The sequence below is a fragment of the Triticum urartu genome, chromosome 2A (genome assembly GCF_056163025.1).
Source record: "Triticum urartu cultivar PI428250 chromosome 2A, HENAU_Tu73, whole genome shotgun sequence".
NCBI lineage: Eukaryota > Viridiplantae > Streptophyta > Magnoliopsida > Poales > Poaceae > Triticum > Triticum urartu.
In genome coordinates, this window is record NC_141874.1 from 763,758,621 (window position 1) to 763,775,171 (window position 16,551).

At 43.3% G+C, this 16,551-nt stretch overlaps 3 protein-coding genes across 4 annotated transcripts; all 3 read right to left on the bottom strand.

Moving 5' to 3' along the window:
- Positions 1-542: 542 nt before the first annotated feature.
- Positions 543-1,857, bottom strand: LOC147988030 (uncharacterized). The gene is made up of 2 exons (XM_087542582.1): positions 1,072-1,857; positions 543-1,001 (listed from the first exon to the last, which is right to left on the bottom strand). Exons 1-2 carry the CDS (start codon positions 1,855-1,857, stop codon positions 543-545), a joined length of 1,245 nt encoding a protein of 414 aa, XP_087398708.1.
- A 146-nt stretch (positions 1,858-2,003) lies between these two features.
- LOC147988031 (uncharacterized) lies at positions 2,004-5,284 on the bottom strand. The gene is made up of 4 exons (XM_087542583.1): positions 5,037-5,284; positions 2,444-4,191; positions 2,135-2,349; positions 2,004-2,051 (listed from the first exon to the last, which is right to left on the bottom strand). Exons 1-4 carry the CDS (start codon positions 5,282-5,284, stop codon positions 2,004-2,006), a joined length of 2,259 nt encoding a protein of 752 aa, XP_087398709.1.
- An 8,674-nt stretch (positions 5,285-13,958) lies between these two features.
- Positions 13,959-15,734, bottom strand: LOC125527973 (uncharacterized). Of its 2 annotated transcripts, none has more exons than XM_087545607.1 (2): positions 15,545-15,734; positions 13,959-15,450 (listed from the first exon to the last, which is right to left on the bottom strand). In XM_087545607.1, the coding sequence occupies exon 2, from the start codon at positions 15,431-15,433 to the stop codon at positions 14,201-14,203; it is 1,233 nt and encodes a 410-aa protein (XP_087401733.1). In that variant the 5' UTR covers positions 15,434-15,450; positions 15,545-15,734; the 3' UTR covers positions 13,959-14,200. The 2 variants fall into 2 exon arrangements, with proteins under 2 accessions (XP_087401733.1, XP_087401732.1); XM_087545606.1 differs by having other exon boundaries at positions 13,959-15,447; positions 15,545-15,733.
- Between the last annotated feature and the right edge of the window lie 817 nt (positions 15,735-16,551).

The following is a 16,551-nucleotide window of genomic DNA, read 5'->3' on the forward strand; positions in this document are numbered from 1 at the left end:
GATCAAATTAGGTTATCTTGGATGCCGTCGACGTCGAGGCACCCTAGATGATCAAATTAGGTTATCTTGGATGTCGTCGACGTCGAGGCACCCTAGATGATCAAATTAGGTTATCTTAGATGCCGTCGATGTCGAGGCACCCTAGATGATCAAATTAGGTTATCTTGGATGCCGTCGACGTCGAGGCACCCTAGATGATCAAATTAGGTTATCTTGGATCACAGTAGTAGCCACATTCATCACACTTATTAGCAAACAATAAGAAAATAAGGAGCCACAACTAACCAGAAGCAACACCAAGTTTGGAACATCAACAGCTAACCAGAAGCAACACAAGTTTTCATCACAGCCCAACAATTCCACTAGGTACCTTACATGAAAGTACTCATGACAACCAGAATAAAGATGTTTTGAACATCAACAGCTAACCAGAAGCAACACAAGTTTTCATCACAGCCCAACCAGAATAAAGTACTCATGACAAGTTTAGAACATCACAACCAAAATGCAGATGTTTTGAACATCATCAGCTCAACACAACTTCACCTGCTCCCTTGAGAACAGTTGAACCACTCAGACATCTTAAAGGATGGCTTCCTCACTCTTCCACTACTTGCAACTCTTGGGGGGATGAACTTGTTTCTTCCTCTTGGCCCAGCAGCAGTAGAGGAACTTGGACCAACAGTAGCAGTAGAAGAACTTGGACCAGCACCAGCAGTAGAAGTTGCAGTCCTTGTAGTTTTAGCTTTCTTTGTTGCCCTTGTAGCAGGAGGAGCAGCAGCTGCAGCAGGAGCAGAAGGAGCTCTCCTTGGTGCACTGGGAGCTGAAGCAGTAGCAGAAGGAGCTCTCCTTGGTGCACTGGGAGCTAAAGTAGGAGCAGAAGGAGCTCTCCTTGCTACCCTTGGAGCCCTTGGAGCTAGTGGTGCTGGAGCTGCAGTTTGAGCAGCAGTAGGAGCAGAAGGAGCAGATACAGTTCTGGGTGTAGCATCTCTCCTGTTTTCCTGAAATTACAGCATACAAATGTTAGAAACTGGTATGTGAAATTGTACAAAAACCTACTACAATAGTTACCTGGTTCTGGTTCATTCTCATAGCTAGGGCTGGTTTCAGAGCCTGCTTGCAACTAGTGTATCTATGCCCAGTCCTATTGCAATTGCTACAAGTGATAGTTGCCATCCTAGATGTATCCTTTGGAGCTGGCTTTTCAAACTTGCTCTTTCTCCTCTTTGTCTCTTTGTTTCCTGGCTTTTCTTTGAACACTGGTGGTTCAATGTCAGGGGTTCTAGTCTTTGGCCACAAATCAGGCCCAGGCACAGGGAAAACTATTGGACTATAAGCTGCCTTATACATTGGTTTCTTGAAGAAATCATGAACAAAATCTTCTGGCACAAGTTTTGCCTTGTTGATTGCAGAAACAGCATGATTGCAAGGTACTCCACACATGTCCCACTTCCTACAACCACATGTATGATGCAACAAGTTAACTGCATATGTGCTTTCTCCACTTGTCATCTGGAAGAGATCAGGTCCAGCTTTGATAGACTGACAAAACCTAGAATGATGTTTTGCTTCCTCTAGCTTCTCAGCATATGTTGGGCATATCTGCCACTTAGCAGTCTCAGTCTTTGTCCTATTTGCATTGAACTTCACTAACAACTTTGTCCTGATCCCATCTACCATAGTTCTAATGGGTTTGGCTCTGACATCAAGTATTATCTTGTTAAAAACTTCACTTATATTGTTAACTACCAAGTCAGTTTTGCAATTGTTGTCCATGGCATGCCTAGCCCATGTATGTTTTGGTATCCTAGATAGCCATTTCCAAGCTGGCTCACACTCCTTTTTCATGCCTTCCATTGCTGTTACATAACCATGCTCAGTATAGGAATAACTTGCCTGATACATGTATTTCTTCAACTCTTTCCCTCTAAAACCAGCTGTTTGAAAGTTCTGATAAATATGTCTAAGGCAGAATATTTGTTTGCAATTGGGGAATACATTGTTTATGGCTGTAAGAAGGCCCTGTTTGAATGAACTACAGTTTGAGAATACTACAACAATGCCATGTTGAAATTAATAAACAAAGACAATTAATAAGCAATGCAAGCAATGATTGGAGTAGAGATAGTAGTACCTTTTGCCTGTCAGATATAATAGTGTAGTACCCAAACTTGCCTGACTCACCACCAATGGCATATTTTAATTGAGTAAGAAACCAAGACCAGCTTGCTGTGTTTTCCTTGTCCACTATTGCAAAAGCAATGGGAAATATGTTATTGTTTCCATCTCTTCCAGTGGCAGCCAAGATTTGCTGCCCTGTGGTCAACTTTATGAAGCAACCATCCACACCTATCATACAAAATCACAAGTAGATTACCAACAAATTATTGGGTGTGCACATATAAATGTAGAGTCACTAGTTAATTAGTAGGTGTGCACATACCTATGAATGGTCTGCAACCATTAAGGAAACCCTCTTTGCAAGCATTGAGGCAGATGAACAAGCCATGGAATCTTGGGTTTTTGCTTGGATGTAGTTTCAGATGCTTTGTTGTGACAATGCATCTACTTCCTGGATTGGTTTCTAGCACAGCTTCTAGGTAATCCCTTATCCTATGATATTGTGCCTTCTGATCTCCTAGGACTACATTTTTGGCTAGCTTTCTTGCCCTATAGGCCATATGTATAGATACCTCTATTCCATGCTTTTGCTTCAAGTTTGAAATTATAGTCTGGATAGGTGTGTTGGGGTCTGTCCTCAACTGTTGCTCACATTCATGTGCCAACCACTTAGCAGTAACTTTTGTGCTCTCTCCTACTACTGGGCAGCTGTGGTGCAAGTTCAGTTTCTTTATACAGAATGTCTTCTCATGTGCTATCTGAGAAGCTGCAATGAAAAATGGACAATTCTCAAATTTGCAGACAGCTATAATCCTGTCTGGACAGTTCCTGTGGAAGGCATGGTTCCTATTTTGTGAGACGTGAAAATTAAAAAGTGCCCTCCTGAACTGGGTCACATCTAGGAAACAAAGCTTCTTCATAAATTGCTCTTCTGGGTTCTCCCTTTGCTCATCATACCAAACTCTGGGCTTCTTCTTTTTAGCCCTGCTCTTCCTATCATCTGGAAGCTTCACACATGGTATTTGAGCCCCATCATTATCCTCATGACTTAGGTCACCAGGGTTGCTCTCCTCATCAGATGAAGGAAACCAATCTTCATCAGTAATCTCATCCAAACTAGAATGAGATCTTGTAGTTGGCCCCTTTCTTTTACTTCCTCTGCTACTTCCTCCTATGCTGCTCCCTTCCTCCTCCTCCTCCTCCTCCTCCTCCTCTGGTGCCTTCTCCTCCTCCTCCTCCTCCTCCTCCTCCTCCTCCTCCTCATCTGCTTCATATGGCTCATCCACATCAGTGTCCCCTTCAATATGATGAAGTGGATCATCTCTATGCTTCTTCATTGCCTCAAGCCTAGCAATTATATCCTCATCTGCTAGTAAATCTGTGTCACTGTCACTATCAGTGAAATCTTCAGCCATTAGCTCTGGAAGTTTTCTTTTAGCTGCCTTGTATTTCTCTTTTTCTTTCCCCTTTTTCCTGAACTTCTCAATCTCTTCATTCCTCTTCTGATCCATCAGTTGCTCAATTTGCTCTTGATTTGGGTCTTGCTCCATGAAATACTCATGCCTCTCTTCACCAATCTCCATTGCAAATTCTGGTACTGGTGCACACTTCTGCTTCAAAAATGAACTCTCCTGTGTGTTAATGACCTGCACTGGCACTGCTTGTGGCTTTGTTGGGCTAGGAAACAGTACTCCTGCTGTATCTATCTCATACACCACTGGCACACCTATTTTAGATAATGGAACCTGCTCCTCATAAACTAGTCCAATGTTCAAATCACTAGGTCTTGGAGCATCACTTCTGATGACTGTTATGTTCACCACCTTCTGACCTTTGATAACTAGGTCATCCAACATTTCCTCCACCTTATCATCATATGTCAGTTCTTCCATACCTGAAACCCCAACACCTGGATCTCTGACATAATACATAAAGTCTGTCATCCCATAACCTTCAAGCTCTATAAGTGCAATCAGATTGTAAAATGTGATATCATCCACATTTAGGCTTCTTTCAAGATTATCTCTGTCATGGAAATGGAATCTGACTTCCCACACTTCATCATTCAATCTACAGTTCAAGTAAAGCAATTCAGTTCAAGTAAACAATTCAGTTAAAAATACAGTTTAAGTTAAAAATTCAGTTAAAAGTTAAAGATTCAGTTATATATTCAGTTAGTACAAACAATTCAGTTAATGTTTCACTTAAAGATTTAACTAAAGTTTCAGTTAAAATATAGTTTAAGTTAAAATTACAGTTTCAGTTAAAATACAGTTTAAGTTAAAATTACAGTTTCAGTTAAAATACAGTTTAAGTTAAAATTACAGTTTTAGTTAAAAATTCAGTTAAAAGTTAAATATTCAGTTAGTACAAACAATTCAGTTAATGTTTCACTTAAAGATTTAACTAAAGTTTCAGTTAAAAATACAGTTTAAGTTAAAATTACAGTTTCAGTTAAAATATACAGTTTAAGTTAAAATTACAGTTTCAGTTAAAAATTCAGTTAAAAGTTAAATATTTAGTTAGTACAAACAATTCAGTTAATGTTTCACTTAAAGATTTAACTAAAGTTTCAGTTAAAAATACAGTTTAAGTACAGGATTCAGTTATAAATTCAGTAACATTTTCATTTAAATATTCAGTTGTAAATTCAGTAATTGAGTAGGTTGAAATTGAGTTTAACATTCAGTAATTTCATGTAATTGAGTAGGTTCAAATTCAGTTTAACATTCAGTAATTTCAGTTAATGTTTAGGTGCCTACTACATACACTTAGAACCCTAGAACTACATAAACACTTCTTACATGTCTGACCACATAAACAACCTACAACAATAATCCTATAACACTAGAATCACAAACACTTAGAACCCTAACCCTAGAAACCAAATCCGGGTACAGAAAGAGAAAACTTACGAGACACCGCCGAAGGAGGATGCGTAGTGATGGCTCCCCTCTGGATCTTCCTTCACGGCCTTGGCGAACGCCCTCGCCGCCGCGTACTCAACACAGTAAGACGGCGACGGCGGCTGTGGAAGAGGCGGAGCCTGAGATGGGTTTGAACTGCCGCAAACCTCTGTTGGATCTGCAGGAGCACCACTGCCACCAGATGCATCGCCAGCACCACCGCCACCGCCATCATCACCGCCATGCGAGGTGGCCATCACCGGCGGCGAGCAAGGGCGAGAGAGGAGAGGGGAGCGGGGCGAGAGAGAGGACAAGGGCACGAGGGGGAGGGGGGACTGTCTGACAAGGACCGACCGGTGCGGCGTCTTGACCGTTTTGTTCCTAACGGCGCCGTTTGCCTGTCCGTCGAGCCACGTCCGCGTTTTCGGGGCCCACCTGTCGGAAAAGAGATCAAACGAGGCTAAACGGCTGTTCAGTGCTTTTTGCAACGGGTTAAGAGATTTTATGGTGTTTTTTGCAACAGATTAACGACTTGGTAGTTTTCTGCAAACCTAGCCACAAATGTGGTGGTTTCTTGCAATTGACTCTCCCGTACGCAGCGCCCTACTTCCGCCTCCTCCGGCATGGCCACTTCGCGTACCCTCTATCGTTCTCCCTCCTGGTCCTCTCTCCGCTGCTTCCTCTCAACGTCGGTAAGCCGCCGTTGCTTCTCCTCCCATGGCATGGTCGTTCACCGCCGCGCCACCAAACGCTATTTATTAGCTCGCCTCGCCTCTGCTGCCGAGGTGCACGCCACCTGTTCGACCGCTGGTCCGCTTTTCTCCAGCCCCGACGTCGGCCGGTGCTGCGCCTCGGCTGACTCAGTAGCTGGCGTTGCGCTTGCGCTGAATCCCGCCAGCTGCCCTCCTTCCGATTCGGGGTCTGCTCCACCTCAGTGGCACCCAGCCCCTTCGGTTCTGGGAGAGTAAATTGCTCAAAGTCACCACATTTGTGCCTATGGTACTTCAAAACTACCGCTTTTGTCAAAAATCATAAAAAACCACCAACTCTGTGGCAAGTGAGTAACAGATTGCACTGATTCGAAATTGAGCTGCCTCTAACAGCAAAGCTGACGGATGTCCTGAGACGTGGCCGCCGCAGGCTGAGGCTCGTCAGCTTTGCCTAATTCTGGCGTATCTTGATGAATCCAATGGGATGTATGATCTTCCTCATCTCCCCACCCTCAAAGCCGTCCCCCCCCCCACCTCCTACTCGCCCTCATCTCCTACCCGTCCGGCTCGTCAGAGCAGCGGCCGGCAGAAAGCTGCGGTGGTCCGCACTGGAGAAGCAGCCGCGGCCGACGGCGGCGGACACGATGGCCGTCACGGGCAGAGCAGCGCGAACCCGGCGCGGCGGCCGAGCACCATCTGGAGAGCCAGTGGCCGGTGGTGCGCGATCTGGGCGATTTGGAGGCGAGGCGACAACGTTGACTAGGGCGTCGACGGAAATCTTCATCGTGCCGCTCGGAGAGGAGCTCGTCCGCCTCGTCGGTGTTGAAATTCTGCCCACAGGATCGATCACATCAAATCACAGACAAACACAGACACATGCGAAAACTTTCACCAAAGGCACGTGTCGTGCCTCTCTTTTCCCTCTTTTTATTTTCTCTTTTCTTTCACCGGTGTTACAATTATTCCAGCCCCGATCGTGCATATATACACACGCAGGGGCAACGACCCAAATAGCCTAGACCTACACGGACTCTATCTAGAAGCCTACCTAAACTAGTAGTCCGCTCCGTACACAGCTACGACACGAACCAACCTGAACTAAACTTAACCAAAGTACTAGTAGAACATCCTAGCTAATTAAACGAACAAGATTATTCCTAACAATCTTTCCCTAATCTTAACACTTGTTTTCGGTGCTTCTCCGGTCTTAGCTTGTGAAATTCATCATTCCTTGTCCATTCATCCACTCGCACCACAACAAGTCAAATTGCTAGGCTTTATTGATCGCAACAATCTTCCCTCCAATTTTAACTTGGCGAATTTACGGACCACTTCAAATATGCCTTGGACTACCTAACCTCGCTAGTAACCTATGGAACACACCACCCGGTGGACTGCACCATCCACCCTAGCGAGATACATGCCGACTCCATGTGGATCACACCACCCCGTGCACTACACCATGCACTCCAGCCTCATGTAGAGACATGGCCTCATTGAAGAGACTCACCTTCACTGGTTTACCGCCCCCACATAGTTGAACTTGATCCTCTCGTCGAGACACACAGACGACCTGGATGCACTTCTTCAACGCCTTCTCACATAGACAAGCACTTGGACATGACGACGAAGATGACTGACCGACCAACCGACCGACTGTGCTAACCCGCACAACTTATGACGATCTTGACGGCTTTCCGGCACCGCACCTCGGCACCACATGTCCCATCAACGATCATCTTTCTCCGCCTTGTCGACGACAGCCTGCCGTCTTCCTCCTTGTCGCTCCACCGAACGACGATCGCTTAATCCTCCGCATCGCTGCACCACCCAGCGACCACATCGCCCGCCCTGAGGCACTAGTCGGGTCGCAACCCCGGGGCAAGCAGGGATTCAATCGACCTAGCTCTTATATCAATTGTTGGAATTCTGCCCACAGGATCGATCACATCAAATCACAGACGAACACAGGCACACGCGAAAACTTTCGCCAAAGGCACGTGTCGTGCCTCTCTTTTCCCTCTTTTTATTTTCTCTTTTCTTTCATCGGTGTTACAATTATTCCAGCCCCGGTCGTGCATATATATACACGCAGGGGCAACGACCCAAATAGCCTAGACCTACACGGACTCTATCTATAAGCCTACCTAAACTAGTAGTCCGCTCCGTACACAGCTACGACACAAACCAACCTGAACTAAACTTAGCCAAAGTACTAGTAGAACATCCTAGCTAATTAAACGAACAAGATTATTCCTAACAGTCGGATCCCCTCTTCTCGACGGATCCGCGATGGAAGTGCTCGAGGAGGAGCTTCTTCTCTGGATGCCATGGAGATCGTCAAGGTGCTCCCCCACTCCCCCTCCCTCTGTCTGGGTATTTGTACTGACCGCCTCCGGCTCGAGCAAGGATCCGCTGCACCTCCGTCCTCGCAGCGCCTGAGATCACCGGCCCGAGCAAGGTGCCACCGAGCGCTGCTCCTAGGTCCTCGCAGCTAAGACACATACCCTCTCCTTTTCTAAAAAAAAGGCGCATACCCTCTACAGTTAGAATGGTACAATGATCTCTCACTTGGTGACTTGTGCTACATCTGAATTTTGCAAGTAATTGAAAATCTGATCTCTCATGTTGTACTGCGGACTAGAAAGGTGGGTATCTTAATTCAGAATGTTATTAGAATCTGATGGACTGCCATTTACTTGCACAACATATGTAGTCATCTTATTTGATCCTTCACTGTCATATCACATCAGGCTGGGGGAATTGTAACAGGAAAAAACCTGGGTTGTCTCTCCTGATTGCAATGATTTTAGCCCACGATTTTCATTTGATTGATGTTCTGAAGTAGCATACTCAAGTCCAGGTTCTCCAATGATGTGCAGAACTCTTGCAGGCACCTTTGTAATTGCAAAAATTAAGACAAGCTATGAAGGGACCTTTTCTTGATCCTTTCATAGCTTGTCTTAATTTTTGTTATGAATCTGTTCTTGGACTAATATCATATCATCCTAAATGTGAAACCCAGCTACATGAACTAAAATTTCTCATATCAAAAGAGTCGAGAAGGGAAGCTACCCAATATTATGTTAGGCACTTTGTCATGGTTCGTCCTCAGAAGCTTCTATACATCGCCATTGGTAGTTGGTACGCATTTCGGATCTTTGTTATAGAGGGAATTCTCTCGCTGATCTTTTCCATTTGATGTATTTCATATGGTTATATACTCTGGTTTAGTGGTTGAAATTAGGACTGCTAAATATACTTAACTCGGTTACTCATTAGGAGTGCCAAATATAATTTATCATGCAGAACTTCTTGCCATAATACAACAATGTAATATATATACGATAATATGATAGTTCGTCCTGATGTTTACACTCGCATGATGGTTTCGTTTAGTGTTGTACTAATTGAAGTTACTCATCAGTGTCTTGGTTATACTGAAATTTGCCATCTTTCTGAAATATATGCAGTTGACTGTTGCAAGGACACGAACCATATTACAGTTGCAAGAGAGAATTCACTTAAGATATTATCATCGGGTTTGAAGGAAAGATGTTGCATGGCCCTCTTGTTTCAACTGTGTCCTGGTAGTGATTCAGAGGGCACTGACATCAAAGGTAATGAATCTCCATTTTGGTTTTTGGTATTCTTCTCAGGTATATAATAAATTGTTCGGTTCCTCTAATTTTCTTCTTGTTATTTTTCTGAACACAGTCGCCCCTTCCCCAGTTCTGCAAGGATATGCGGTTTCTGTTGATGGCCTGGTGGCTGATTGCAGCTTGACGGAACACAGTTTCATCAATAAATATGTCCGTGTTGCTACCCTGAGAGTTAGCTTGTTTGGTAGTTGACTCATGATAGTTCTTTTCCTTTTAAACTGATTTTTGATCAGTAGTTGATAAACCATGTGCAAGATTGAGAGATTAAATAAAGAGCTAGGCTGAGGTTTCACCGCTCAGCCTATCAGTTTGTGTTTGGCTGATAGAAACAATATTGTTTGGTTATACAATGATTACCTGACAAGTTCATCTTCCTCTTTGCAAATATCACATAATAAGTAATGGGACTGCTATCTTTAATTATTTCATGGCAATCAGGCTAGGCACATACAAGAGCGCACACCTCCACCTTAGGAGTAAGAGGCGTGTGACATGTGTTTTAGTTTCTAATAGAAACACAAAATATGTCTATTTCGCTCGTTAGATAATTTTTTTTCATTGTGTGCGCGTGTTGCACACTCATGTCATGACCGTGAATGGAAATGCACAAAGCAAATGCATTATGACCCGATGTTTTAATTTATAGCACCTATTGGTCTGGTAAGATATGTGTTGTTGCAAATACAGAAATCCAACACAATAATGTGCGGGAGAATAGCGCCTCCTTGCGCGTTCCACCTCATCGTTTTTTTACTGTGCTAGCGAGAGAGAGAAAAACTGAGAGGGTAAAAAAGGGGTGGACGCTACCTAGCAGGGACGCAATTGGGCGAGAGGAGGAGGAGGCGCTTCTCCTGCTAGATCTGTGGCCATCATGTCGCCATCGACATCCACCCTCCTCAACAAATCGATCGACCGGACGTCGCCGTGATGTCTCTCTCTGTTGCGGATTCATGCGTGTTGTTTGTTCAATCCAACCCTTACTGCAGGGCCTAGCGAAGGGAATGAAGAGGCACACCCTCGGCCACGACTCTGTCCTTCAGCTACAAAAGCTAGATAGATTGTAATCAGTTGCGTGATTGAAACAACATTTAGGTCATCACAAAGGGCTCAAAATGTTATTAAGCCAAAACATTGATTTTGTGTTATTACAATGTTATGTATTAGTGATGTGATGTGATTCGTCATGCCCAACTCATCCATTTGGATCTAAGTTCAACTGGCTAAAAAAGAAGCTAGATTTGGTACAAGTCTTTTTTGGGAGATATGTCCATGATAATCGTAGTAATCTTAGTTCTTGGCCTTTCATTTGGAAAAAAAGCTAGATCTATTCATGATAATCGTAGTTCTTACCTTTCATTATTTATCTTTAGGTATGCAAAGAAGTTGACTTTGGTACAGGTGTGTGGATCATAAAGTTTCCACGCTATGTTACATCCTCACTCTCGCACATGGAGCTATATCGTGGAAAAGCTCTATAATGATACTGATGGCATTGGAAATAATGCACTTACTTATGTGGCGTGTTAAGAGGCTATTGGGCAGGTTGTATGTCAAGAAGTTTTATTCCCGAACTTATGGTTGTTGACAGCATCTTGTAACCACCTACTACAATATGAACACGCAGTTTTCTATGCGAGTAACAACAAGTTAAATGGTTTTGCCAAGACCATAGACAATATGTTCCATGTTGTGAAAGATAGAATCCAGGACCAAACATATGATGTTTGATTTATATAAGTTTTGCGGTTCCGCATATTAAAGGCTTGCCACCCATTTTATGATTATGTTGCCGACATGTGTTCAGAAAGCCTTTTAATCCTGGAAAATAGGACCGTCGAATAAACCAACTCCCATAAAGTAAAATGTTATCCATTTGAGATAGAATAATATAGTATAAGTATTGAGGTTTAATGGCACATCATTGGCCACTGCAACACCTTACTTTGCCATATTATTTCTATTAAGAGTGGGCTTATGATGTCTGTTAGCCTTACGATCAAGGGGGAGAATGTTGGAATTGATCTCGGCTAACAACCGAGAGAAAAGTTGGGGTGTGGCCCACCATACCTCTCTCACGCATGCACTGTGATCGGGGGTGCAAACAACCTATTGGTTTCGGTCCCTGATCCCTAGCCCCACGTATAAAAGAGAGGTACTTCCTCTCCTGTATGGGTGATCCATCACGTACAGGTAAGTTTTACCATGACCTAACTACCGATCCGAAAAAGGGGAGCTAAGGCGATCAGAAGGCCGTTTCCACCTCCGGCCGCCGCAAGGCTGTGCCGGCGGCTTCCTGCTGCCACCGGCGAAGCTCCTGGATGAGCTGCTGCCTCTCCACGACTACATCATCGCGGCGCCACTGCTGTTGCTCATCCTCGCCACTGGAGTTCATGGGTTATGTTGTGCCTGCAACAAGAAAGCCTGTAAGATCTAACAAACCTCTCTGTTAATCATATGTGGGTGATCTAATGCTAGGCAAATGATCCTATTACAATAATCTTAAAGTTTTATCTCTAAGAATTGCATGTACGGTTTGTTTATAACATGTGGCTTTTTGTGTGGTCATGAACAAATGTGTGTCTACTTCTTGGAGTCATCCATGTGGTTCACTTGAAAGGATGGTAACCACACAACCTGATTTCTGTGCTAAGCAAGCTTTATCAAACCCTTGAATGTAATGTATGAGATCTGTCCGGCATCTAAACAGTGCACTTGCTGCAATAAAAGAAATATCTTGAATTTTCTTAAAGGATGTAAGAAGAAGAACCTAAAATATCAGTCTTTGTGTTGTATCCAAGTCATTGGATTGGAAATGTTTAGAAAACTATCAGATGATTTTAATTGCACACTGTCAAATAGACGTAACAAGACTAGGTATTTAGGTTGGTCAATATAACTCATTCTGTCATTCTATCGACTATAACTATTAATTATGATTCATTTCAATCATGTTTATACACAGGAAGCTTGTGCTGATAAAAGTCCTATGTCAGCTGATGGACCACTTGCATGTTCAAGTTTGTTTAAGATCATCGTGGAGTCACATTTGAAGGGTACAAACCTTTTCATTTGAAGCTGCCCTGCCCTCGAAGACATTGATAATTATGCTTATAGAGTGTTTCATCTGTTGTTCTCATGTTGTGCTACATACTGACTGCGCTTCTTTTCTTTTACATAGTTGCTGTTGATTCTGCATTTGAGGATAATGATGATGCTGAATACTTTTGTGTTTCTGTTTCAAGTATGTTGAAATTTTTAATAAATGTTTCCTATTCAGAGCACCCTCCTCTTCGTGGCTCCTTCATTTACACTAATGAAGTACTTCTTGGTGCACAATGTGATGAGCAATTGGCCTTGTATGCTCTGATTGCACGCGTAGCTGCTGACACCACCATACCCTTGAGCAATTGTTTTCTGAGCGATTTGCATGGCCAAGTCAGGTCTCCTTCTTAGCTTCATCTTGTGACTTATCTTGGTTCAAAATTACCTATGTGTCCCTGCTATAATAGCCTTCTTTCCATGATAATGATCCCACTCATACATTGGAGAAGATGTATTGGCTGTTTTCTTAGCTGACAACAGCGAGAGAATATCTCACTATGGCATTTCAATTAAATAAATTAATGTCTGTACATCAAGATTACCAGCCATGTCCTAATTTATTCAGGCGAAGGAGAAACACTGCTTGTAGATAATTCAAAGCTTCCTTCTTTGTACTTATGTTTTCAAATTTTTTATAAACTATTTGCAGTTCCACCTACTTCTCATAGTTTCTGCAATTTTCAAATTCGACTTGTGTTATAGGCTTTAGTTCTTATAACATATGGTACTCGATTGATCATCGTGTATATTGTGTAAACATAAAATGATGCACTGAATGCACTATGCTCTTTCCAATTGTTATTGTGTGTTTTCCCTATCCGCTAAGATAAAAATCACAACTCTCAAAGTTTTAACAATTAGTTATTTTTGTCACAGATTTCTAAGGCTTTACAGTATGGATTCACCAATGCAGTTGAAGTAGCTCAACATCCTGTAGTTACATTCTTCATGGTAGTAATGTTTGCCTAATGGTGGCTTAATAGAGCTAGATGTTTGCTAGAATACATTAAATGCCTCATTTTATACCTGTTAATGTATGTGTCATTGCATGTTAATACAAATGTAGCGTGCTAATGAGTTCAGTTTGTAAGCTATCCTATTGCACATGTCATGGAGCTGACAAAAACGACTACCAGATGAGTGTGTCCTACCCTGGCCTGAGCAGTACATAGTACAAGGACAGTACATGGTATATATAGGAAAGTGAAAGAGGCGCATCCCACCCGGCACCGCCCCAACTTCCTCTCAGGCGGCGCACCAAGGGTGCGCCCCAACTACTAGTGTACATCGTGAAGAGCAGAGCAGAGCTGGCAGAGTGTGTGGAGGAAATAGATTTTGACGATAATACCTAGAAATTCAGACCGGTGATTAAAACAAACACAAATACTTCACACAACACAACAACACCTGCTAATCTTATGCACTTCAGAATAATGGCACGCCATCTGCAGCTGTATTGACAAAGAAAATAGGAGTGCCTCCTTAAAAAAACTAAAAAGATCCAGTGCCAGCAGGATTACAGAACATGGCAGATAATATCAAGCACATTCATGGTTACAAGCCACGTGGCAGGGATAAACAAGTGGTTAACAGTAGCTGCATAAAAAGAGCATGATAAATATTGGCACCTAAACAAACCGTCTCATAGAGGCTAATTAAACAAAAAAGAAACCTTTTCTCTGATCCCAATTCTGAACTTCTATCGCCTTCTCTTTGAGGCCCTCCTAGTTTTGGCGATCTGCTTTGAAACATAAAAGGATGCACAACCATGTGCCGAGTACCAATGCATACTGTATTCCGTCATACCAGGTTGACGGATGAAACAATCAATTGCCTCTGTTTGTATTTCCTCCTCCTTTTGGTGTAAGCTACTCCCGTCCGGGAATTTAAACGAGAGATGAGGGTAGAAGAAAACTTGCATCTGTAGAGGTGACCAGGCCTTTATGGCGTTTATACGCGCTTCATCAGTTGAGCTCCGCGAGCAGTTCTCAAAAGCTGAAAAACAACAGTTGAATACAACGAACAAAACTTCTTGTGGAAATCTGCCGGTTAACTCAGATGAGATGATATTGCTGGCACAAGGCTTGCTGAGCCCATTAGCTATGCAACAAAATGGGTCTGGAATCGACTCTGTAGTCAATTTAACCATGCATTCCCACATTACTGAATCGAAATATGAAACGTCTTGTGTAGGTAAATGGGAGAGTTCCCCAGTTGCATCTTCAACCAAAGACTTGAATTGAGGCCCAAGTGACCGCAAACATTTTGCGGTAATTCCAACTATGTTTGTGCTTTCATATAGTCTTAGAGCCACCACCAGTCGACAAGTTTTAAGTGGCGCCTTGCGATCTTTGTAATGAAAACATAGCCATGCGACTCTACCATACTCTTCCACAGAATCCGTGGATATACCAAGTGAGAAAGCCTTGCTTCCTTGCACCATGTCATAGTAGAGACCCTTGCCTTCAAGAAGATGTCTGATGGGAGAACTGAGAAACCTGTAGTGAGAAAGCGAAGATCCAGACTCCACGTCTCTGACAAACCTGTCGGCTTCCTTGACAAACTGCTCAAATCTTCCAACAACAGAGCTACTCAGCGCATCTTGATTGGGGACAATGAAAGAGGGTAGCACAGCGTGCATAATCTTTCTGCGTAAAGAGCGTACCACTTGCTGATGATCCCTCACCTTGCTGAGCAGATCATCGCACTCCTTGAAGACATCTTTCAACTTCTTCCTCAGGCGAAGCAACGGCATGATGGTGATGGGCATCATCCTGGTCCTCTCGAGCCCAACATGCAGCTTTATGTGCGCCATCTCCAGCCTCTCCATGAGTTCTTCCTGGGATGCCTTTCCGATACGGCTGCTGAACACGAAGGAGACGGCTCCACTCACAGCCTCCTGCACAACTGCTGATGCTACCATTTCCCCCATATTGTTTCTTTTCCCTGCTAAGAAATAGAACCGGGAAATATGAATGAGATTGGCTGATCAATGAACCCATGAATCATAATAGATGGGTAGAGAGTGAGAGAGAAAGATCACCTTCTCTTATCGTTGTCGATTTCACCCTTGGATCCGTTCTTGGGTAGCAAAATTAAGCAGGTCACGAGGCCAACCAAAGAGAAAGAGTGTGGATGGATGGATAAGAGAGCTAGCTAAGAGGTAGCAGCAGCAGCTAGGAATGTCACTATGAAAAGTAGGCCAATGCAACCGTGTGGAGAGGGAAGGGGAAAGTGTCCAGGAAGCAACGCTTAAAGATAAGACGTAGCAGCAGCAGCCAGGAATGTCACTATGAAAGGTGCTCGTGTGGTGTAATTCTCGCGGTGGTGGTATCTAGCCGCCGGTGAACTACCATCCAACCACAGAGCGGCACCTCATCAAGTATCCCAATCACTCTTGTGTATTTTGATTCCTTCTTTAGATTTTTGTGTTTGTATTTCTTCATCAAGACGCATGCATTATCCCTTTTCCTCTCTTTTCCTGCACATAGTACACTAGGCGTAGAGCAAAGCACTCGGCGTAGAGTGAACTTTCAGTAGTGATTTTTGCATGTCATCATAATATGGGTACGCTAGGGGGTCGAAAGAGTCATCAAAATATTAAAGTGGTGTTAAATTGAGAGTTTCACGAATAAGACCCATGAAAACTAGTCGACAGAAATTAGGTGAGAATAATAATACTAATTAAGTAGTAAATATAAATGCAATGAAAACCATGTTAAACCAATTTCGCATAAATGTTACGTTTTGCAAAAAATCCGCAAAAATGTAAGCCTAGTGCTTTCATCGGGCACACGGCTTATATGTCCTGTAAGCCGAGTGCTTTCATCGGACACACGGCTTATAGGCTGCTCCATGACGGCGCCGTCAACTACTTCCATTGCAGACACATGGCAGATGTCTTTGCCCAGTGTGTGCTGTAAGCCGGGTGCTTTTTCCCGTAGATACCGTGTGGTTCATATAAGCCGAGAGCTTTTCTGCAACACTCGGCTTATAGATGACCATAAGCCAAGTTCTTCGTATTTACCGGGTGTTTTTCTCGCGAGACTC

Excerpts from the sequence above, each read along its gene's own strand:
- LOC147988031 (XM_087542583.1), bottom strand. The coding sequence starts at position 5,284 with ATGGCCACCTCGCATGGCGGTGATGATGGCGGTGGCGGTGGTGCTGGC. Across the intron at positions 4,192-5,036 it reads TCCTCCTTCGGCGGTGTCTC|ATTGAATGATGAAGTGTGGG; the intron begins GTAAGTTTTCTC and ends CTTGAACTGTAG. Across the intron at positions 2,350-2,443 it reads TGGTTGCAGACCATTCATAG|GTGTGGATGGTTGCTTCATA; the intron begins GTATGTGCACAC and ends TTTGTATGATAG.
- LOC125527973 (XM_087545607.1), bottom strand. The coding sequence starts at position 15,433 with ATGGGGGAAATGGTAGCATCAGCAGTTGTGCAGGAGGCTGTGAGTGGA.
- LOC147988030 (XM_087542582.1), bottom strand. The coding sequence starts at position 1,857 with ATGGAAGGCATGAAAAAGGAGTGTGAGCCAGCTTGGAAATGGCTATCT. Across the intron at positions 1,002-1,071 it reads TGAGAATGAACCAGAACCAG|GAAAACAGGAGAGATGCTAC; the intron begins GTAACTATTGTA and ends CTGTAATTTCAG.